The 24,311-nt window shown below is 47.0% G+C and overlaps 1 protein-coding gene across 3 annotated transcripts in view; it reads right to left on the reverse strand.

The window, feature by feature from the left end:
• ACSL6 (acyl-CoA synthetase long chain family member 6) overlaps positions 1-24,311 on the reverse strand; it is a 60,085-nt gene that overhangs the window by 11,242 nt on the left and 24,532 nt on the right. For all 3 annotated transcript variants that reach the window (XR_012634438.1, XM_074916544.1, XM_074916545.1), the window contains exons 2-15: positions 22,011-22,231; positions 20,692-20,806; positions 18,114-18,178; positions 17,568-17,669; positions 17,324-17,423; positions 16,638-16,816; positions 16,084-16,116; positions 15,050-15,101; positions 10,058-10,131; positions 7,158-7,235; positions 4,435-4,569; positions 3,179-3,313; positions 819-914; positions 19-91 (exon numbers count right to left, since the gene is read on the reverse strand). Coding sequence is in view for 2 of the 3 variants with exons in the window: in XM_074916544.1 (XP_074772645.1) it covers positions 19-91; positions 819-914; positions 3,179-3,313; positions 4,435-4,569; positions 7,158-7,235; positions 10,058-10,131; positions 15,050-15,101; positions 16,084-16,116; positions 16,638-16,816; positions 17,324-17,423; positions 17,568-17,669; positions 18,114-18,178; positions 20,692-20,806; positions 22,011-22,231 (1,458 nt within the window). In the remaining variant the exon portion in view is untranslated. The remainder of the gene's footprint in view (positions 1-18; positions 92-818; positions 915-3,178; positions 3,314-4,434; positions 4,570-7,157; positions 7,236-10,057; positions 10,132-15,049; positions 15,102-16,083; positions 16,117-16,637; positions 16,817-17,323; positions 17,424-17,567; positions 17,670-18,113; positions 18,179-20,691; positions 20,807-22,010; positions 22,232-24,311) is intronic.

Consider the following 24,311-nt stretch of genomic DNA (forward strand, 5'->3'; position numbering starts at 1 on the left):
GTGGAAGAAAATTGTTACCTGATGTCCAGTCACCCGGGGTCGTAAAGGTGCATCCAGCTGTGCATTCTGTTTGGCCATAACCTTCATAAACCTGACAAAGAAATGGGGATCTTTAAAACAGCATCGACGATTTCACTATTACAGAATAAAATTCTCAGCATTGCCTTCTGTTGCCCAGCCCTGTGAGCTAACCCTGCCAGCTGCAGTGCACACGGGGACACTTCCCTGGATTTGTATATAAAATTTCATTTACACGACTACGAATTACCAGGCCCCGTAGAGCTGAGAATTGTGAGGAGACAAGGTCAGCAATTAGCTTTTGAGTCAGGAAATATGTTACTCCACGAGAGCAATTTATTAGTGGGGGGGAAAAGGTAGTTTGGGGGGGGGAATATTTTGAAAATACACCTCTTAATTCCTTTTCTGCCTAATTTTAGGCTCTTGAACGACGCCCTCAACTTCCTGGTCAAAGAGAAATAACGCAGTGGAGGTCTTAGGTGGGTTAAACTGCCACTGAAGATCATCCTTCTCTATTTGTATGTAGAATAAACCTCACGTAACAATGGGCACAAACCCATTAATTGCACATACTCAATTAAGTGCTGAGAGGTGGGTGGGATGAGCCTCTGCTGCTTTTTTGGCAGCAGGAGCAGCTCTTGCCTGCTGCTCGCTTCCCAGGGACCCTGGTCATTCCCACTCCAGCCCCACGCCTGCGGGAGCAGAGCGGTTCCGAGGTTCTAACCCATCTCCTTCCCTACTCACAGCGCGTCTCCTCGCTAACGGCAAATAAACGCCTCCAAGCAGCCGCGTGAGCCCACCTGGCATCCGAGGGCCGCTCGGAGGAAGCCCAGGACAGTCGGAGAGGCAGGGGCAGCGCCCGTTACTATCATGCGAACGCACCCACCGAGACTGGCCTGTTTGGTGCCAGGAGAGAAGAGAAGAGAAGAAAGCATCACAAATGACTACAGATGGCAAAACCAGCAGCGCCCGTGAGCGCTGCACAAAAGGCTCCCTAGAATAGATGCAGCCATGCTATGGGAAGATGAACGGGCTCTAAATCTTTCCTTATGGATAAAAAGCCAGTTAAAAAAATATCTGTAGCTATAAAATATATAAATATATATAGATAAAACTATAACTATAAAGATAATTAGCAAAAACTGTCCCCCTCGCAGGTAGAAATTATAATAAGCATATAAAAATTATAGAAAATATATATATTGCATCTATGCTATAGAAAATTATATAAAATACATAGAAATAGAAATTATAAACCTATAAAAATTACAGAAAAATATATATTACATATATATTATAGAAATGTACATAAAATATATAGAAATAGAAAATATAATGAACATATAAAATTATAGACATTTTTATGTATTACATATATATTATAGAAATGTATATAAAATATATAGAAATAGAAAATATAATGAACATATAAAATTATAGCCATTTTTATGTATTACATATATATTATAGAAATGTATATAAAATATATAGACATAGAAATTATAATAAGCATATTAAATTATAGAAAATTTTTAATATTACATATATATTATAGTAATTTATATAAAATATATAGAGGTAGAAATTATAATGAGCATATAAAAATATAGAAATGTTTATATATTACATATATATTATAGGAATTTATATAAAATATACAGACATATAAATTATAATGAGCATATACAAATAATTTCTACCTGCGAGGGGGACAGGTTTTGCTTATTTGCACCCCCTCCGGTTTTCTTTGCTTATTTGCACCTCGTTGTTTCTAAGGAATTGGCTCCCAAAGCCATCTAAAATAATGCTCTCCCTTTTTTAAGGCAGATGACCTTCAAATAATTCGGGAGGGTATTACATCAATTCCCGCATCGCTTTTTACTTCTTTCTCCCCCGCTTCATTTCCTCTTTCTTATTCTAAAAGCAAAAAGAAAACCCATCACAGAAAGAAAACAAGTCCTGCTTGAGCCTGCCAGTCTCGCCAGATCCTGAATCAATATGCAGCCTGGCTTGCCTCGTGTCTGCGCTCCCGGCAGCGCCGGGTGAACTCTGCTATCTTTGCACACCGAGGACAACTAATCCACAGATGAAAAGTACAGTCAGTTTCTTCAGTTAAAAATAAAGTGGCACGTCTCCAGATAAGTCATCCAATTTAAAAAAAAAAAAAAAAGTAATCAGAGCCTCCTGGAGTAGTACGGAGTCCAAAAAACCTGGTTTAAAGCGAATTAAATCTTTTTTTTTTTTTTTTTTTTTTTTTATTGAGGAGATGTGTGGCACACACCAGGGCATTCTCATTTCTTCTCCCTCTTGTTAAATCATGATGCATTTTTCTCTACACCCTTATTCTTGTTTTCCTAGGGAAAAAAAGCAGTTTTGAATATGCCCAACTGAAACCTGACCCTAAATCCAATCGTATCTGTAGAGAATATGCAGAAAACTTTGGAGCAACATCTCTTTGATCCGTGACTCCTCTTTTCCTCACCATCTTCCTGAATTCCATCCCCACCGGCAGGAGAGGGGAGTAGGTTTGATGCAAATCCCCAGCCCATCGCTGGGCATGAGCAGGGAAAAACCATTTACCTGTGGGGCACAGGCACCCAGTCCCCCCAAGGCAGAGCACCCAAATAACAAAGGAGGTGACAGCAGCCCTTGTGCCAGAGGCTCCAGCCCTGCTCTGGGCAACTTCACCTGGCAGAGGGCAAGTGCCTTCGCCCTGTATCACATCCCTCCTTGGTGCCAGTGCAGGGGCACAGCTGGTATCCCCAAGCTGCAAAAAATAGGCAATATTCTGCAAATAGGTGATTTCTCAGTGCTGCTGAAGGAGGGATGTGGCAAAAGTCGTCTTTGCCTTGTGTTTCTCCCTTCCCCTCTGGGAAACTATCCCTAACAGAATTGAAATTTGGGTGTCTTATGCATGGTGTTTAAAAATAAATACATAAATGAAAATAAATGTGGTGAAAGTGAATGCAGAAGTTAGCGGAACAACAACCTGTGCTCCATTTCCTTCTTCAATTTTTCTCTGTCTGCTGTTGGCTAATGAGTAGCAACTGCCCACAGCTCATCCCGAGGCAAGCAGACCACAGTGACTTTGAGGAAAACCAGTCACTGCTAGAAGAAACGACAGTTCTTTGACTTTAGACTCGCTTCTTAAATTGCTCACCTGTATTTTATTAAAGAAAAGTTTATCCCACAAACTGTCATTTCTAATAATCCCGTTTCGAACTTCAGCCTTTTTCCGTCTTGCAGCAAATTCCAGAATCCAGCGTTTGAGGGACGTGTCTGCCTGGCTGAAGATCTGTGGGAGCGCGGGGCGACAGGCAGCGCGGCACCCGAGAGAGAGGAAACATCAAAAGCTGTTCTTACAATTACAGCCATACAGTTCAGCCAGTGCCAGGTAGGGCAGAGTTACAGGAGCAGTACAGTTAAATAAGACTAGGGCTTTGTTAGGGGGGGTTAAAAAAGAAAATAAAATAGAGGGGTTTGTTTCACTCCATTCATTATTGTACATGCTGTTCCTTTGGGGGGAAAAAAAAAAAAAAAGGGATGATGGTGTAGGCTTTGACTAGATTTACATGACTGCTATTTCTGCATGATTTCCGCGATAGGATTCAGTGAAATCATGCAATATGAGCCACTAGGAATGAGCAGCTTGAATACTAGAGCAGGTGTCAGCGCTGGCTGATGAGGTGATGGGGGCTGCGTTTACTTCAGCTTAATCGGACACCAGCACAAACTACATCTGCACAAAGAAGAAACCCCCAGTGCCCAACCCTCTAATGAGGCACCAGAACCCCTGATCCAACAGCCCTGACCTTGGGGAAAAATTGTATCAGTAGCTTGTGCTTAAGCTCTTCTTTAGAGGATAAGTCTTCTGAGGAATAAATATTCCCAGCTGGTCAAACAGATTTAACATGATGACCAGACATGCCTGTCTTAAATACCTTTCAAGACCACCTCTTAGTTTTGAAGATTTCTAGATCCAAAAGCCAACCTCACATTTACACTGCCTAAATCCTCACGGTCTTTTTGCAATTCCTGATTTTCAGCTCTCATTGTCAGCAAAAAGAGAGATTCAAGTTCCAAAACTAGTTGAAGGGCACAAAAAGTCCTAGTGCATCCGGGTTTGACTGGCGTTTCCGTGATGAAAAAGATCCCTTGTCTCTGGAAACGTCACTAGTGACCTCAGTGAGAGCGGGGTAAGGGGTTAATACAGAGGGATTTCATATTAACACGCAATGGCCACGTCTGCAGTCCGTGTAAATCAGCGTAACACAGACGTAGGGATTGGAACAGTTACACAGGGTAAGAATGTGTTTGCAGTAGGGAAGAAAATCTCCATGACTACGGGAATTCTTTCACACAAATCCTAAAGGGACATAAACTTTGTTATTACAAAAGAAGCAAAATTAAACTCACCTTATCATACATTCTGTTTAGCAGCCGCGGCACGACGGGGAAGATGGTTGGGCGCAACGCTTTCATGTCGTCAGACAAGAGACGAATATCTCCTTGAAAGAACCCGATTCGCCCGCCATGGCAGTATACTACAGACTGATGGGAAGAAAAAGGAACACATGTAACCCCTTTGCTTTTAATTCCCATGGCAGAGCACCCCTCCCAAGCGCGGAAGTGCCTTTCCTGAAATTCTACTAAAGTAGGCAAAAACGGGGCTTTAGAAATGTGTGTAAAAGTAACCATAAATTTTGCATTAAATAGAAATCTAGAGATAGTTCTGGGCATTTATCAGAATGGGCAATTCAGCGTTGACCAAATTGGCCACCGTTTCTGGAAGAACAAGGAACCAAAGCTTTTAGAAGGGATTTCCCTTCATCCCCTGCATACGGGGATGGAGAAGTCCGAGTTACGGTCACATTTTGGATCTGAACTTCTCCTCTGAAGCCCAGACCTACCACAGCAGCTCAAAGCACGAGGACCTACTGTCAATAAAGAAATGCATATTAAGAAATGCTGTAAAACATACTGAGCAGCAGCCGATTTTTAGATGTTAATACTTTAGTCTTGTTTAAATACAACAACATAGACTACGTTAGCAATACAGTGCCTGATCCTGTATCCCGGAAAGAGCAAGCCCACTTCATAAAAGGTGCTTTACTTCTAGAGAAACTACAGATCCTGAAGTTTTGTACTTGGAGAGAAAACAGGCCACTTCAGTCGGGTCAGAATGGAGCTGGATGTGGCGGATGGGGCAGGGCAGGCGCCCACGATGAGCCGACGGGCAGCCGAGGCAGTGGCTCTGGTAGTCAGTAACCCCGCGGAGGATTAGTCACTAACTTGGTAAAACTGGTATTTGATCACAGCGTTTGCAGACCAGCAGCACTGCCCTGCTCCTAGAGCACAAGCAGAAGGCGTCCTCAGCAAAGCGCCCGCGGCGCCGGGAGCTGAGCCCAGCCTGCCTGAGCCTGGACCAGCGCGCTCACTTTCCTCTGAAAGGGCTAGACTAGGAACATCAGCTCCCTTAAATAACTAAAACAATTTAAAATTCCTGAAGAGACACTTAAATCTTTCAGTGGTACTCCTAAAAATCTGTAATACTAACCCGAGTGCTCTCACTGCTCTGTCAACCAGTTAGAGACTGTCTCTCCATCAACTGAAACCACAGGAATTTTATACATGTGATGTGGGTTTAACAAACATCACACTGCCAAATCTGTTTTACGCTGCACATGCACATGAATTAAAAACAAACAAAAAAAAACAACCAAAAAAACCCCGGGGAAACATAATCAAAATGTAATCAGTGCGCTCACTGGGAATTATTAATAACTACTAGAAATTTTTAGCTTTAAAGAATGTGTCTGTATAGTTTTAACTGTAAGTTCCAGGAACTAATAATGTTGGCAAAATTTAGGGAAGTTGATGCAGTGCTTGCTGTTCTGAATGCTTTTGAAAATCACTTTTTAGCCCTTTTGAAAAAAATCTTTATATTAATGAGCTTTTTTTTTTTTAGCAAGAAGGATAAACCTGAACATCCTTTGGAGGCCTGCCCCTTTCAGTACGGCAGCATCTTGTGAAATGAGATTATTTCAAATGCCTCTGACTTTTTTTCCACCATCAGATGCCTTCTTAATAATTATATTCTTGCCTGGGGGCAAAGCAGTTTGCCTGAATAGTGGTGGCATACTGGCCAACTTGCCTTACAAGTGAAGAAAGGCTGGGCTGTGATTCTCCAAATCTTTCATGAACTTTCCCTTCCAATTTGCAAGTTTTTTAGTAGGGCAGAATATATTATTTCTGGCACAGATGTTACTAGGAAGAAGGAGGCTTACATTCAGATGCTTGTCTGACTCACAAAGTACGCTTTCAGCCCAAAACAGTCCTCGCTGAGAAAGTACAGAGCTGCAACTGAATCCAGCTCCAATCTTCACATATTGGCTCAGTTTTCAGGTCGCAGCTTCTCAGGCCAGGAGGCCCGATGTGATCGTCTCACTTGACTTCCCTAACCCCCCGCCTGCAGCTCCGAGGAGCACCTGCCTTTCCAGAAAGAGATGTGAAAAGTCAGTTCTGCGGGCTGGCACGAGTTAGCACTTTCTATCTGCCATTATTTCCAGGGCTTCCAGTTAATGCCCCACAAACGCCGCCCTGCCAGGAGGATCACGTGTGTCACACCATGATCTCAGTTTCCTCTTTTTTCCGTGTCTGCAAGGTTTTTTGCAGACCCACTTAATTTATGCAATAAATTCTTTTTACTCCCGTGATACCTGATCCTAGAGTGCTTCGAAAAGCTGCCCCTGGAATCGTGCAGGTAGCAGTTTCTGCTCGTTGCCGAAGGGCCAGAGAGCTTGGGGAACTCTCCTGGCATCGCTCTGGACTCACGGCCATGTCACCGAGACCAGAGGCCGGGCCCTGGTGTTATGCACGTGGCACTTCTGGAGTACAAGCTTTTTTAGTGCTACAAGATATCGCTGGTTATTTAGTATTTTATTCTTTTTTTTTTTTTTTTTTTTTGTGGAAAAAGATGATTTCCACTGACACTAGGACCTTACCTGTACCATTCTCTCAAACATGTGTGCTAAAGGCAAATAGGAAATGTGTACATCCTCACAAGTAGGAGACCACTGACTCTGGAAGAAAACACAAGGAGCCCCACGAGGCCTCGTCAGTTCAGGCAGGTTTCTTACCTGTATAACTCTTTCAAACATGTGAGCCAGAGGCAGGAAGGAGATGAGCACATCGTCCTGTCTCGGAAAGATCACTTTCTGCAGGTGAAGGGCATGGGAGACAGAAAGGAAAGAAACACTGACAGGAAGACAACAAGAAAGTCATAAAACAATAAAAAGAAAAATGGCACCAGAGGAGCAAAAGGGTAAAGATTGTCAAGAGAGGAAGGGAACAGCATACGAAGTGAAGCGTTAAGCCACAGCGTCAATGAAGCTCAGTTAGCAGGAGGAGTAAAGAGCACGGAGATGTACACAGAGGGCAATGGAGAGGTCTCTCCATGGCAGAAGGCATACCCGAACCACACAGCTCACGCTGGAAACGGGGGCTCACCCGGACAGAGAACCCAATTTTTATTCTCTGCTTTCTACATGGAGGTGCTGAGACCACGGTTTGCACTCTCAGCTTGTGCAGACCTGCAGGAACCTCCTGGAAATCAGCGGGGCTCGACATCATCTTTCCATACGGCACAGGGCCCATCAGAGATTCACAGTAAGAGTCAAAGCTATAGATTATTTTTTTTTTCTCTTTTCCTTAGGTTAATCAATGATTTGAGTCAGAATATGTTGGAAAAATTAATGATTTTTTTTTTCAGCTGCAAAAATTAATGATTTCTGTTAGTGTTTCTCATCATTCTAAGTGATTAAAATGTGATTCTATGGGCATTATCACTGCCCCACAGACAGGTGCAGTGGGGAAAAGAAGGCTGGACAAATTGTGCAAAAAATACAAGTGACCAAAGTCTTCAGTTTGCCAAGGTTTTAACTCTGTCTTGCAGGCTGGAATAAACAAAGGCCCTGAGAGCCTTACCTGATCCATGCCCAAAAGAAAAATAGCCTTTCTACCTGCATTTCCAAGGGTAAGGCTTGTCATAATATTATGGATTAGAAAAACTGAAAGCATGATTACCCAATAACTTGCACCAAGGCCAGTGGTTAGTGGAAAATGGGTATAAAATCTATTAGCTCACGGTATTAGCAGTTTATACCCACTTTGCATCTCCACTGCTGTGACAGAATCGATAGTCCGTGACCTGGGACACGGCGGTGGATGGAGACACGGGAGTTTCTTCCTCGGGGAATATTTTATTGCAGTTAAATCTGGGCAAGTCAGATTTGGGTATGCCCTCCCAACCATTACCTAGTGAAGTCAAACAGGATTGACCACGTGGGTGTTTTCAGCATCCCGTTTCATATTAGTTTATGTATCGGTCTGAATGAAGCTGTTAGGGCCTGCTGATCTATTTATACATGATTTCAAATTGGCCTCGTTTTTCTGCAAGCACAGTAATGTAAAACCATTAGCATCACTAGCTATGCTGATTTTTTTTTTTCTTATACTGCTTTAAGTGCTCAGACAATAAAATAAATGATTTGCTTTTAAATCAGACCAAAATGATGCTATTGAATAGTATTTCACAGTGGGCACAGTTGTCCAGTTAAACGTAAAAAACAGTTTTCTTGGCATTTGAGAACAACCTTATAATAAAGCGCTAGGTTCACTTCAAAAAATATTCCATTTACAAAAAATCACTGAACTAAGCAAAACTGGCACAGGAGTATGTAAACAGAAATCTTCTCAGCTTTAGGTATTTTTATTTTGTTTATTTATACTACTTTCACGTATTTCGCTTTCATTACTGTGGTTAGACTTTACCCTGATCGTGTGGATGGGCTACAGGCATTTACACTCTCACCAGCAGCGCTCTGGTGACTGAAACTATTGAATTTACAACTACTCACACCAGACTTAGGTCTCAGTCTGATACCTTCAAGATTAATCAGAGTCCCCTTGCCGTCTGCAAACACTAAATTCATTTCCGTGGGCCAAGCCTGGAAGATGCCAAGTTCCCTCAAGCTCTTTCTAAATTAGTTCTCCTCCAAAATAAATACTCCTGCCCTTTGAAGACGTACCTACACGTCAGCTTCCCCTTGTGCATCCCGCTGCTCCTGAGCCCAGCGAAAGCTCCGCCAAGCCCGAGGGTTTGGCATTTCGTGCTGCAAATTACTGGAGTCACAACCCTGCAAATACTTGAGCACGTGAGTTCAGTGGGATTTCTCACACCACGTGTCCAAGTTTCTTTGCAACAGTAGTCTGGAAATCTCAGAAAGTTCAGGGATTAAGATAATAAGACTGCAGTATTTTCAGCATCATCGGGAAGACCAGCGAGGGGCGTAAGGTAACGCTGTCCATCCTGTGTGTACGTCGCTACTTTATAGATTTGCCTGTTTACTACAAAAATATAGATTCTTTATATTTGTTAGGTACAAGCTGTATAAAACCCTTATTATGTTGTGCTAAAGCAATTCTGCTTCCTATATGGTTTCTAAACACATGTTCACACACTGCATGAAACATTATACAGGTACTTGGCCAGCACTATGCTTTTTTAAAAATATGTATAACAGAAACCGAGATATACTTTAATATCAATGAAATTAACCATTCTTGTAAAAACCATCTATGTTCTTATATATAAACACACCTTATATGCAGAGAGCTTTAAAATAAATGAGGCCCTTGTGTGAGCACAACGGGACACAAAGGGCACAAGTGGACCCTGTACTCTTTGTCAAGCGCCATCTGCAACTGTACAGGGTTTGTTTGCTCTCCTAATCTTCAAAAGGAGTTAATTAATTGATTTACAGGAGCAACCTTTGCTCCTCAGAAGCGCTTTGTGCCCTACAGAGCCAGGGAGCCAGTGCTGGAAAGGGGATTTGATGCCCCACCTCCATGGGTTTGGCTCTCCGAGTGAGAGAAATTTCACCTCTTATCTGCAAGAGCGCATTTCCAGCCCGTGCAGGGACACAGCTTAACCCACACACTCTGCACATGGCAACATTTTCTAGACCAGGGTATTCACCTCCGTCACTTTCAAAAAGCCCGAAAAATCAGCAACCACGTTCCCATGAGTCAGCATAGCACCTTTGGGATTTCCTGAAAAAAAAAAAAACAAAACAGAAAACAAAGAGTGATTTTAAAAGATGAGCCAGTAGGTAATACCCAAAAGCTTAACAGAAACTAAAACAGGAAGTGGTTAAAATATTAAGTTCTCTTTTTTAACTTTGAAACTTTTTTTTTTTTCAGTCATTTCTGTGCAGTAATGTGCACCAAAAGCACTTGCAGCAATACTCAAAGTGTAATAAAATGATCCTGTAAATATGAATATTCCTGTTGGAGACTCTGAACAAGTTTCTACCAAAAAGAGCCCAACTGCAATTTATGAGAGCACTCGGATGGAGCTGCTCGATGAGCACAGCCACCAGACCTGCCTGGCTGTTCCCAGCCTCTCCAGGTAGGATTTATTTAATACCGATTTTGACTAAGAATGATCTTGAATACCAACAAACCCCATTTAAAAGGCTGCTAAGCCTTTACTGAGCCAATGCACCGGATAACCTGACCACTGCAGAAAACAGGCAATACACAGGAAAAATTAGGCTACAAAAAGACTCTCTGAGTCTGCAATTAATAGAAGTCATCAATATTGTCAGCAGCAGAGAGAGGTGTCGTGGAGGCAGGGACAGGGAGCTGGCAAAGCCTCAACGTATCGCCCCAGCGCCGGGCACAGCGCCTGCAGCATCTCACCCGCTGCCGCGCGGGCAGCTCCACGCTGTCGCTATTTGCCTTTTCCCCCTCTTTTCTCTTCCGAGCTGAGAATCCCCCTTCGCACCGTAATACAATCCTGGATTTCAGACCTGTTCGTGCGCCAAAATATGGTGTTTGTTAAACAGCAAACGTGCAGGTCAAAACCTCTGAGCACACAAACCGGAGCTGAGGGTCCCGTTCAAAACCCTCTGCCTGCAGCACGGGCCCCCTGCGTGTCCTCCTGTCCCAGCACTGTCCCTTCTCATCATCCTCAAAGGGTTTATTTCTGAAAAGAAGGTGTTGCTCAGCTCAGCTCAGATAAAGATTACAGAGCCAGCCTCGCTCTCCAGCGTGTTTTTAAGCAGATTGTTTTAATTCGATCACCCCACTGCAGCGTCGCTCCCGCTATGCCGTGCAGAAGCAGATCCCAGGAGCTTTACCTGCAGGTACCCAGATGGGGACAGGGATGCCCCCGGGAGCTTTGCAGTGCTGTGACAGCTAACGATGGATGCAACAGCCTCGCAAAAATTCTAAATCAGGCCAGAATATCATTCTAGCTTCCTCAGATTAGGAAGGGGCAAAGGTGTTTTGTAAATCAGTTACAGCACAGGAGAATAAGCTTAATCCTCTCGGTTTCAGAGCAGTTTGCAGGCTGCGTTGCTGGCAGCCCTTCGATGTGTGGCACAGCCCAGCTTGGGCCCCACTCCAGGAGCCGCAGAGCTGAGCCCTGTGCCCTGCCAGCTTCACTGCCATCGCTTCTACTCAGCCTCTCAAATAATTAAATAAAGGCCCAAACAAAGGGACTCATTATCGCACGCATTTATTGCGGTAAAGCAGGACATTCTGAACACAAGGTATTTTACTGAAAATCTCTATTTGGTGTTCTGAGTGCCTTTGAGTAATTCAGTCTCAGCTACTTGCAGATGAACACAGTGCACGGGTTATTCTGGTCTCTCTCACACTCGTCTTCAGCCGAAGCTCAGAGGTGACGGTAGGGCTGAGACCTCTGCCGACCCCAACCCCTCCTGCCCTGACGCATTGTGCAGGCAGGCTTGCGGGCACCCGCTCGGGCAGGTTTGGTTTTGAGGCACTTATTTTCACAGCTGGGAGCACACCTCAAGAAAACTCCACGGAACCAGTGTCAGTTGTAAGCACACGTCAGAAATACGCCCCAGACATCGCTCGTGTCATTAGAGTTGTGTCTAGCCAAATGGGTGTGCTCAGCCCCTGCGATTCTACCGGCAGCCCTACTCCTGCAGCGTTGCACAAGTTTCTCCGTGTCAGCAGAGAGGATGTACTGGTTTGGAAATTCAAAACTGCCCCCTCCAGCTTTACCAACAGCAGATCTGGCTCCTGCACCTTAACACAGCTCTTCAGACTTCTTTTTTTTTTTTTAGGATTTCCCAGATGCTTTAAGACCTCAGACTCGTTGACTTACTCCACCTCAGATTTTAATGCAAATTCAGTACCTCTGCTCAAACCACCAGGACAGGCCTGGAAGCACTGTGAACATCCTGGCTGTGGGTGTCAAAGCAGAACAGAAAACCAGAACAAAGAAACCCAGAACAAACCACGCTACCGTGGGGGAGTTGCAGCTTTCTGGGTTGGGGGATTCCTGTAAATTTTGACCTTCTTCAGTTGTTCTAAGAGTTAACCCAGTAGAACAGGCACTCGTTCCTACAAGCCCTTTCCCAGAATCACCACTTTGAGAGGAAAAATATCAGCAGTGATGCTGCTTTTCTTTTTAAAAAACAAAATCAATGCCAGATCTGTCACACTGCTCTCAGGTTTGAATATCCTCGTAGAAACACCCGCTGAGGGTTCTGCTGCAGAAACGGGTCGGTCGGTTTATTATTATTTCTCCTTATCTCGGTGCCAGGCTGGTTTAACAGTTCCCACAAGAAACAGGAGAACCTTTTCCACGTTGCTAAATGAGTCTTTCAAGGAGCAGCTCCAGCAGTAACTCAGTGGTGTGGTCCATCAGCATCTTGTGATGTAAGTGCTCTCCTCCCCCCGGGAGCCTCCAACAGTCAGGGATATGCACTGGCAGGCTGTGAAAAACCACTGAGGAGCAATTTTTATCCATTTGGTTACAGGTGAATCCTTGAGGAAATGATAGTTTGCTTCTTTAGAGTAGCCAGCGCAAAAAATTGTATTCTGATGGCTTGGGGACGTCTGTGTCCCTTTGGCCCATTTCTGCGTGCTGATGATTTCTTGGTACAATAATGAAATTTGGTCTTGTCATCTGAGCTCAGCAGCCTCAGCCTCTCCCTCCTTCCTGGGGAGGGATTTGGACATCTGATCCTATCAAAGAAAAGCACCCATTAAAGTCTGCTTCTGGGTTTTTTTTTATAAACAGCTAAAATTTTTCCCAATTCTACAATTTCCAGACTACAAACTCTCTAGCTAAGATTTGTTTCACACCATACAAAAATATTTAGAGCCCATCAAGCATTGAAAAAACCCTTGAGAACATAGCCACTGGAAGAAAATTCTAAATCTGGTCGTTAAAATATCCTGATGTGGGCTATACAAAAAGCCAAGCCTTTTACATCAAAACACAACGTGGAAAACAGACCAGAGCGTCGATGCAACCCCTGTACGAGCCAGAAAGTGATCTCCAAAGTCCTCTGGCAGCAGAGGGTGGGCCGGTGGTTCACAAAGCATTGCTCTGCAAGAGTTTAGTTTGCAGATGATTTGCAGAATTTCAAATCTCTGGTTTGGATGGGAGAAAGCAAATGAGCTCCCTTGTTGTCCTATTTCTGTAACTTCAGGCACGTTCCTAAGAAAAGCACAAAGTCAGAAACAGGCCCATTTGCAAGTAAAAAAAGAAAATCAAAAACCCCTTCGCTATTCGGAATTTCTTATTTAGAAGTAAAAATATAAAAAAAAAAAAAAAGTGACTTGAAAAAATGATTGGTCTGCACTTTAAAATCCACACAAACAAATCGTGCCCCAGTGTATCTGCAGGCACGGCTCCTTTGGTTTCCTTCAGTTCCCATCTGGGCCCGGGCACGTTTCCCTGGCACAGCCGGGGCTCACAGCACACACAGCTGCCATGCCGTACCCTGCACTGCCTTCAAGCTTTTCCTTTCAGGAATTCCCAGGGCTGAGACAGAGCAGAGCCACAGGCTCCTTTCACAGCATGCGCTGCCTTGGCTCCTCTGACCTTCTCAGAACTAAGAATGATGCATGAAGGTTAAAAAAAAAAAAGAACCCATTTAATACGTTTTGAGTTTGTGCTTGGAGCAGATAAAGCAGCTGCCTACCTGCTCTGCAGTACAAGTCTTCTCCAGGAGGTGGAAGATGAAGGTGTCCCCTCTGGCTGAGGCTAATCTGCAGGTTTTGTGCTCTGCAGGCTGAGCACACAAGCAGCCCCCTCCTTGGAGGGCAGCTTCTGCTTGCCTGAACGAGTGGAGGCCAAATCCAGGATGCTTTGGGGGAGGACCAAGCGTTAGGGAATCCTGAGAGCGCAGGTGAACCTGGGAGGGCTGCTCCAGTGGTCCCTGGAGCACGGCCCTTCCCTGCAGGCGAGGATAAAAGTTTCCCAAGCAATCCCGCCTCTGCCTGCACAGCTGCTGGAAGGTGTTACGGAGGGCGAGTTCTCAAGAGGAGGAAATTCCTGCACGCTCTATGAAAAGCAGGGTCTGGAGAGAGGAGAAAGCACTGCGTCTGCTAAGAAGAGGCAGGAGAACGATGCTGCTCCTCGTCAAGAAAAAGAGGCCAGCGCCACGCAAGTACCAGCAGCGCAGGTTGCCCAGGCTCATCACCCCAGCACGTGGTGGCCCAGGGCCAGCCCGAGGACGTGGGCAACAGGCCAGCAAGCTGGGGCACACGGCAGAGGTGCTGAGGATGCTGGTGGGGACACAGGTGTGCTCAGGATACAGGAAAGCTGTGGACCCGCTTTTTTTTTTTTTTTTTTTAAAAAAAAAAACCAAACATATGCAGAAGATAAATACCAATCAATCAAGTGCTTCTTCACAACTACACTGCAAAACCGGGAGCAGAAACAGGGCAGATTTCCAGGCAACTGGAAAACTGCACTGCCAAAGCCTATGTCAGGGAATTCAAGTGAAAAATTAACATATTAGTTTTAATTTGCAATCTACCGAAACGTATATACGTATATACTCTTAAACATTAAAAATGCGAAGAACTATCATTGCCCTATCAGTGTAACAGCAAGTTTGTACATATTGAGGTGGTATTAATAATTAATTTGATAATCTATTCTAACATTTCAAGATTAAAATGCCTCTTCTTTTACCTGTAGTGCCACTAGTAAAACAGACAATTGATAGATCTTCTGGTCGAGGAGGCTAGAAATACACAAGGAGAATAAGAAAATCACATCAGTCAAATGCAGGAGGGTCATTGGCAGACTGTTGTCACTGTATAAACCTAAAGATCAAACCAATTATATTTCAGCTCTGCCATAAAAAGCTTTCATTCCCCTTGGCAGGTATAAAAGACTATCATAAAACTCTTTTTATGGGGTTTCTTCAGTTGATGCAGACTCTGTTCCTCCCTAATGCTTTGCTCCAGCTGCATTAAGGGCATGCTTTAGTGTAAGAAGACTTTGATGGAGTATTTGTCTTTCAAAACCACCATCTATACCTGTAGGTGTGTGGGAAAATTTGAGATAATTTACTGAGTTCCAGATAAATTCTGGAAATGTGTGATTATCCACAATGGGGCAACTTTCCCAAGCTGCCAATTTCTCCCCTTTCCAGTACTATCTCTGTACTCTCAGCACCACTGCACGTCTGTGCTGTTTTGGGTCACAAATGAATAAATAAGCAGCCCCCCCGAAAATCAGAGGCTGCTTTGGAAAGTTTTGCATGAGTATGAACAGCCAGTGAAAAACATCAATGCAATTTTCAACATATATCCCAGAGAGATACTGCCAAGTCGTGTTTCTGAGCTCTAGAAACCCCAACAGAAAGCCAAGGGGTGCAAACACATTCCCCCAGTGCCACCTGGGTAAGGGAGTGGAATTAGTGTGGCTTAACAACGGCACTTAATTACTGTCCCATGAACACGTTCAGGAAGGATGAACTATCTCAGTGAAGTGGCCCAGGCAGAGGGTATGAAGCAAACACCACACGTGTCCAGTGGACGGTATCGCCAGTCCCGGGCTCCTCCACTGCCTCCCCCGTGGCGAGGGTCACCGGGCACTGCCCCAAAAAACACACGGGCTTCCTTCTGCCCAGAGCAAACCCTCCCCTCTCTTGCCGGTGAAATAAGTGTAACACAGCCAGCTGCAATTCTAAGTGGGAAAAGCAGCGTGCCAACACTCACCACAGGCACGTGTCGACTCTCACGGCCACAGTCCTGAAAGAGATTAAAGTAACAAAAATGATTTCCACTTTCATTCCTGTGGTGTAACTCACTTGCTAACCACTATGGAAGAGTCTGAGCTAGAGCCAAAAAAATTGTGGCTCCCACTTAGGTCATCTGTCCTATCCAAAGTTTCTTGCGTTAACTGCAGTGCCATCCTTGGAGCTCAAGTGGTGCTTGAGTTGCTTGAGCTGGATCCAGGATGTTTCATAAAAGTGTAAGGCTGTAGGCTTACACGTAGGAGGACAGTGTCTCGAACAGCAACCCCCCTTCCCAGGCTTAAATAGCAGCTGATATTATATTTGAGCAGGAAGGTTTGAAATGTTGGCTCCCCTACCAACAAGGAATAACAGAGAGGCAACTGCACTGAGCATCAATATTATCAGCCACAAGCTGCTAGTTTGTGCTATTTCCAGACACTGAATCTGCCCTCCAGCTCACAAGTCTCTGCATATTTTACTGTCTTTTTACAGGAACTACAAAATAGAGTAAAAGGAGAGGGGGAGCAAACTTACCTCCACCTCCTGCATGGTCTGGATGCGCACTCCACAGTGCCTCCCTCTCTCCGTCAGCTCCTTCTCAAACGGGTCCATCAGGATGATGGAGCTCAGACCCGGCGTTTCTCTCCTCTCCACGTGGTCGAGGAGTATTCTGGCTTTTTCAGGTTTGTCACAAATGACTGTGGAAATGTCAGCTGGAAGAAAAGCAGCCAAACGAGCTGTCTACAGTGAATTTTTTTTAATGCAAGACTGGCTACGGGCTCCTAACTAGCATTACCAGTTCTGATATTCACTTCAGGCTAACATCAGAAATCCTAGAATATAACATACATTTCTCTTAGAAAATTACTGCAACTTCAGCCAACCTAAATGAATGCCGAAGCTGTAGCTGACATCTACAATTATTCTGGGATTCGGTTCAAAACTACTAAAATTGCTCACCATGTGGGCTAAAAAATCTAGGAGGCAAAATACGAAGCAGCAGAGGAGTGGGTGGCCGTGGAGTAATTCCTGCAGCCAAAGCAGCCCCATCCACGGCTGTGCATGACTGGGCACGTGGGAAATGCATCACGGGGACAGGCAGCTCCCCAGAAACCTCTCTGACTTCAAGACACTCAGTGAGTGAAATCACCCATCTTTTGGAAAGCAGAAAACAAACCATTCTGAGCAACAAAACTGTTTTCTGAGAATTTTGGTGTTACCTGTGTTGACGATATAACGAATGGCTCCAGGGCCTAAGGTGTCGTAGAGGGGAACGACCACCATGGAGTAGGTGTAGCAAGCCAGCTCGGAAATGATCCACTGCAGGAGGACGTTGAAGCATGAGGGTGAGAAAGAGGCCGTGGGAGCAGATTTAACACACTTGAGAACGTGCTTCAGGTATAAAGCAAGCTCACAAGTCAGGAGCATTATTAATATGGCATCAGTCTGAACTTAAATTCTCACCTCTGGACGGTTTTGAGCGAAGACACCAATGAACTGCTTCGTGGATGGCTTGCAGCCCTGCTGAAGAAGGCCTGAACCCAGAGCTTCTGCTCTTTCAGCCACCTGGAATTTGCAGAGAAAAAAAATACATAAAAAAGGAGGAATATAAGCAATATCAAACTAGGTGAGGACTTAACTTACACTCTCAAATTATTGTATTTGCTTTCTAAAAGCCCTGTTTTTTACATTATCACAAGCCATCGGTAGTTGACCAGCAGTTGACCTCTGGTTGGCAATACCCTCTGTCTCTGAGCATGTCAATCCACTGTCAGGAGTGAGATAATGGCACTGAGCCGACCCCCGCAAGCCAACACACCTATATAATTCCGTGATTCAATGATAAAGCCGGGACGTGCCCGGCTGGGGAAACCACGAGCCCTCGCACGGCGCGTTAGCCACCTCCTGGGCTAGTGTGTGTGTGTGTGTGTGTTACCAGCAGGCGCCGTGACACCCCTTCTCCTGCCGGGCAGGGGCAGAGGGCTCGGCGGGGGTGTCGATCCAGCTCACCTCCTTGTAGGACAGCCACTGGTAGGGCTGCTTGGGCTTCCTGAACCCCAGGCAGGGGCCATTTTCTGGAAGACACAAGCAGAGAGAACGGAGTTACGAGGGCAGCGCCAGGAGTTAACGTGCTGCCCCCGCACTGGGGGATGCAGCAAAGCCCCCAAAGAGTAAATCCGTTGTTATGGGGGTTGGCTCTCGCTCCTGGGGCGGAGCTCACAGCCAGCTCCATCAAATCCAACTCTCAAGTGCAGGTGATGGGAGACCACCTGCTGGTTCCTCCCAAAGAGTCACTTCAGTCCTCCTCCCTGAGCTGCAGAGGGGACAGCAGCAGTTTGCCCCAAAACAGTCTCATTAAAAGACATTTCTCCGAAGGTAGAGTGAGCGTTAGTGTCTGATGATGGTTTTCATCCCAGACACCATCTTCCGCTACTTTCGCTACCTTTTGATTTAAACACTTCAAAGTGAAAACTGATATTTTTAGCACAGCCTGCTTTGAAGGAGGGTAAAATACATAACACGACACAACAGGAGGAATGTTTGAAAAGTTTAATTAATTTGCTAACTGTACTTACCTGCACAAGACCCATCCCTCCATACCTACCGGGTTAGTTATTTACCCTTCTCCTGCGGGGTGGAATATTTGCAATTCCACTGAAGCTTTTGGTGGTACCAAAAAGAATAATCTGACACTGAAATTGCTCTGTTCAACAAGGCAGGGCGACACGAGCAGCGGGCACAGAAATAGTTCTGACAGAGCACGAAGAGTCATTGTGGCTTTTTGGAGTGGGGAATGATGTCTCACGAGCGTGTGAGAGCTCTTTGATGGTACCGCTGATCATGGGGTAAGGGCGATAAACTGATACTCCACACTCAGCTTTCCTAAGAGCTTTTGGCAGAGTCCCCTGCCCTGTTGTGGAATAAAAGGTAAGCGGATGAAAAAGGCAGCAACAAGCAGAAATAAATATCAGCGTTTGCAAGGGAGGAAGAGTTCTGTTGGGTTCCAAGTTCTATGCTCGGATCAGCCCCGTTTAATGTATTCATAAACATTCTGGAAATGAATAATGTATGATGAGCTTTGCTGATGCTGCAGAATTCAGGATGTTAAGCTGTCTGCCAGTGGCACCAAAAAGATCTCGTGGCACCAAGAGACTGCACACTAAAATTCAATGGTGTTAAGGACAAAATAATGCATGTTGAAAATAGTAACCCTAATTATAACCCCCATGCTCCAAAAGCAGCACCCGTGCCCTCGCTGGGACTCCTCCTTCCTCGGCCTCCACTCCATCAACTTCCCACTTGCTGGATCTTCCATTTCCCCGGCCTCTGCCCCTCAGGCCCCCGATTCTATCTGGGCCTCCATCTCTGGGTCTCCCTTCACTCTCTTGGCCCCCAATCTTTGGGCCCCCTGTTCTCTCAGATGTCCACCTGCTGGGCCTCCCACTCTGTGATCCTCTCAATTGCTTTCCCCCTCCCACATCCTTCTGGCACCCCCACTCTTTGGGCCGCTAAATTCATTTGATCTTCCACACTTTTGTGGATTCCTACGCTTTTGGGCCTCTTCACTTCTTTGGCCACCCACACATTTTCCTCTTCCCACCCCTTTTCATCCTCCCACAATATTTTGGCCTCCTACACTCTTTTGACCTTTCATACCTTTTTGGCCTCACACTCTCTGGGCCTCTAAAGTCCTCAGCCCTCCTACAAGCTTGGAGACTCTACACTCCTTGGGCCTTTAAACTCTCAATGAGCCTCCCACACTTTTTCAGCCTCTACACCTCGCTGGCCTCCCACACCTCTTCGGCACCTCCACCTCATTGGCCTCCAACACATTTCTCAGCCTCTACACTTCATTAGCCTCCCAAACCTTTTTCACCTTCCCACACCTTTATCATCATCAGCTCATCAGCTTCCACACCTTTATCGGCCTCAACACTCATTTGGCCTCCTACACCTTTTTCCACCTCTAACTTGTTGGGCTTCCACACCTTTTGGGCCTCAACACTGAGGCCTCCCAGTCTTTGGCCTCAACACTCGTGGGTTCTCCCACTCTTCTTGATCCTTCCACACCTTTTTGGTCTCTAAACTCTTTTGGCCTCCCACACATAATAGTCCTCTATAGTTTTTGGGCCTCCCACGCTCTCTTAGGCTCTACACTCTCTGGACCTCTGCACTTTTTTGGCCTCCCAATCTCTTTCAGCCTCCCTCTCTCCTTCAGCAATCATATCTCCTTCAGCTTCCCACGCTTTCTTTGCTTCTACACTCTTTGTGCCTCCCGCACCCTTAGGGCCTCCTACACTTTTTCAGTCTCTCCACTATTTGTGCCTCCCCCATTCTTCCAGCCTCTCGCTCTCATGACTTCTACAATTTTGTGGCTTCCCACATTCTGGTGGGCTCCGACACTCCTTTGGTCTTTGAGTCCAAACGGGCCTCTACACCATTTGAGCCCCACACATTTTTATGGGCTCCCACACTCTCTCAGCCTCTCCACTCTCTGAGCTCCCCTAAGCCTTTGAGCCTCTACATCATCTGGTCCTCCACCTCCGCCCCCCTCTGCTCCCAGGCCTCCTCGTGACCGTGCTCTCACCGGAGATGCTGAATCCCCTCCTGAAGACCTCATACATGGTCCTGGCGTCGTCGTAGTAGTGCGTCAGCAGCTGCTGTCTGTCCCCAATCACCGACCGGCGTGCCCCATCCAGGCCCTGTGTGACACAACATGACACGACGTGACACAGTCATCAGCACCGCCAGACAGGCAGGAGATGGGGAAACTCTGAGCCATAAAGCAACATGCTCCCCACATGCCGGAGAGACCTCTGCAACCACCACCGTGTTCCTGCCCCAACACCCAAAGGGACGGGAGAGGTGGAACGTCCACCTCAGCTCCCCGGTAACACAGAGAGCCACTCACCCAGAGAGGAGCACTTGACCTGGCTCGTTGCCACGGGAGACGGGTTGATATTTCCCCAGGAAATTTGAGGAGGAATTATAAATCTGCAAGTAACGGAGTGGGGATGTGCTAGGGGGAGTGACTGCTCTGGGCTCCACAGGTCCCCAGGACAAGACCCTTCTCAAGGACATCTAGACCAGCACGAAGGACAGACTAAAGCAGAGACCCCAGTGCGTGGGTTCCGTCGGGGTGTTTTAGGAGTGGGCAAGGGGAGGCAGGCAGAGAGAGCGACCAAACCGGGACTGTGCTGTGAGCCAGAGGACCCCGTGCTAAAGCCCTAACCACGGGGGAAAACTGCCTTGGAAAATGTAAATTCCTCCCACCCTTTTAAAAAGTTGTTGGAATTAAAGACAATAACGTTTCAGAGGGGTCATCACAAAAAGCTTTAAAAATTCTCATCACACTTTCAGACAGTAATTTAAGCGGAAACAATTTTCAGAAATATTTCTGCTCTTTAAAATGGAGCAGCTTCATTAAACTTTAAAACTTTTTGCGAGCATGAAAATTAATAACACCTCGGCCTGTAAGCATGGATTCAGATCTACTTTTTCTTATTATTACAAAGTTTGCAGCAGCAAACACAGTAATGGGCCCAGTCAAGAAGTGCCAACCGATTTGATCTTATCAGCTGTTGCCTTTCAGTGGTTCCTCCCACGCAATGGCAGCTCCTGTAATTTTTGGTCATGGATGGTTCAGTAAAGCTAAGAGTAAAATGTTACTGAAAATCTAAGAGAATAAATTAGTGGGCTGTATTCTAGTTTTCCAGTTTACAGAAAAAGGTGAATTAAGGAGTGAAGCGATCCCTGGCACAGCGCGTTACGTGACTGATTTCGGGATGAGGCTGGGATGCCCTCAAAACAAACAAAAGCCCCTCCTGGCATCCCCTGCGGTCGTTTCCAGGCATGCAAACCCCAGGTGAGACCCAGCGTCTCCCGCCGGGGTGCCCCTGGCCTCACCTCGACTTCCTCCGACTGCATCCGCAGGTCGCAGGGCGGCTTCACGGCCCGGGGCCGGCTGGCAAACCAGTAGGCAACGACGGCCGCGAAGGCACCGATGCCCACCAGCGCGGTGGCCGGCAGGTTGCGGAAAAACTGGCTGAGGTCATCGAACTCGGGGAGCCGCAGGCTCCGCAGGATTTCCTGAGCCTGCATCTTCTCCACGAGAGAAACGGCAAACTCTGCAAGAGCCAGAAGGACGCCGTGAGGTCACGCCGCGGGACGGGCACGGGCAACGCGGGGCTCTGTGGCTTGGGAAGGGGAGAACGTGCTTTCCCCTGGTCAGCCATTGCAAGCGCAGCGCTCTGCTCCCACCAACCACCTTAACTTAGGAAGAGCAGCGTCTACGGAAGAGACAGGGGAGAGGAGGAGACATCCCCAGAAGGGCGAGCAGGAGCAGACAGCTCGCTCCTAAAACACGACTGAGCACAAACGTACGTTAGGCGACGCGGCTGCAGTTATCTGTAGCAGACAGATGCTGTGACAAGCTCTGGGATCCAGCTAGGACTGTACCCTCAGGGCTGCCAGGAGCTTGCTCGGCCTTCCCCGAGCAGGCCGGGGGCTGCGTGGTGGCCGCAGCCCTCGGCAGGGACAGGCAGCACGGCACCAGCTCCGGCCACAAGCCGTCAGCTCACAGGGAGTGGGGCAAAGGCCACGTGCCTCTGTGTGCAAAACGCTGTGCGGACACGCTCCGAAACACCACTCGCTGCCTTTTGTGCCAGCTTCACGTTCTCAACTTCGAGTTCCTTATGATTTACATCAGGGTAGATTATAAGTGATTCAAGCCAAGGAAAGTTTCAGTTCTCACTTAAATGTCTTTCTGGAAGAAACAACAAGGGACTGCGGAGCAGGGATAAGGGTGTGCCGCGGTATCAGGCTGAGAGCACGCCACCGCAGGGCCCCCACCCTGCACACCTCTGCCAGACACAACGCCTCGGGGTGCCCCACGGGGGAGATGGGTGGCCCTCAGAAGGGAGAAGTGCCAGGGCATTCCCCAACGGGCAGCCCCGCAGGGCACAATCCTGGCACGAGAGGAGAAGGGCTGGAGCCTCGGCTCCTCAGACACAGCGGGGCTGCTGGGGACCCCCCCAGCCCCCACACCTGCCCTGCTCCGACAGCACCCCATCTAGAAGCAAAAATCCTCTTTTCTCCTTTTCCGTAAAGAGGGATGTGCACGGAGGAGGCAGGCGAGGGGACAAGTTTTATGACACAGGATGGTAAGGCTCTGCCCTCCCCAGCTCACTCCCTTCCCACCCGCCAGCACGGCTGTGCGGGGAGCGCAGGGAGGGCAGCTCTCGGCTGTACGTACGGTCTCTGGCTTGTGCTGGACTCACGGAGTAAGAGCTACTGGCTGGGAAAGGAGAGGGCAAGCAGCTGATCGGGCATCTTTCCAACCACAGCCACTACAGGTTGCCTTACTTTTCTCCTTTGCGTATACAGAAACGGCCACTGGAAAGAGGAGCCGGCGCCCAGCTCGCTGCTCCTGGGCCACGAGGCGAGGGTGTCCTCAGGGGACTTGTGTCTGGGTGTTGAGGGCACAAGAAGCATTTTAAATAACTCGTGTTTACAGTCATGGCCCAGTATCAACTCCCTGCCAGGGAGTCTCCACTAACGGCCAGTCCTGCAAGGGACAAGCCAAGCAGGTGCTGCAGAGGAGGGGATCCAAACAGTTAAGGTTTCCTCTTAAGCCCCACAGCTCTACTTAGCACTTTACCAGCAGTCAGGATCTTAAAGAAAAAGCTTTTCTGCTTTCCTCTTGTCCTCTGGCCTCACTCCAGCTTGCAGAGCTACCCAGTGATTAACCGGGGGGCTTTGCTGCTGTGGGGAGGCCTGGACTTCCCACACAAAGGCATCACTGACGCTAACACTAACCAGCTTTTTTCCTCCTGGGAACAGTGTCTGGGTTACGCCGGAGGTCAGGGCAACCCTCTCGCAGCCTTTTCCCCTGTTTGTGCCAAGTGAGCTCCGGAGGCCGGCGCAGGCCAGGCTGCAAACAGCAGGGCACCCCTCACACACAGCTCCGGAGGAGGTTTTTAAGTTTGGACAAGCAAATAAACACAGCGAACAATTAACCTCCCCCCTCGTCAGGCTAGAACATGGTGGGGGGCAGCAGGGAGCGGTGGCAGTGACACAGAGCCCACGTTCGGGGCCATCTCCCTCCTGTGGCCTCTAGCCCAGCATCCCGCTGGATGGGTACAGTCGTAGCTGCATCCCAAGAGCTCCCAACCACAACCAGCCCCTCCTAGAACGGCTGCAATGATC

This window comes from Athene noctua, chromosome 12 (genome assembly GCF_965140245.1).
Source record: "Athene noctua chromosome 12, bAthNoc1.hap1.1, whole genome shotgun sequence".
Classification (NCBI taxonomy): Eukaryota; Metazoa; Chordata; class Aves; order Strigiformes; family Strigidae; genus Athene; species Athene noctua.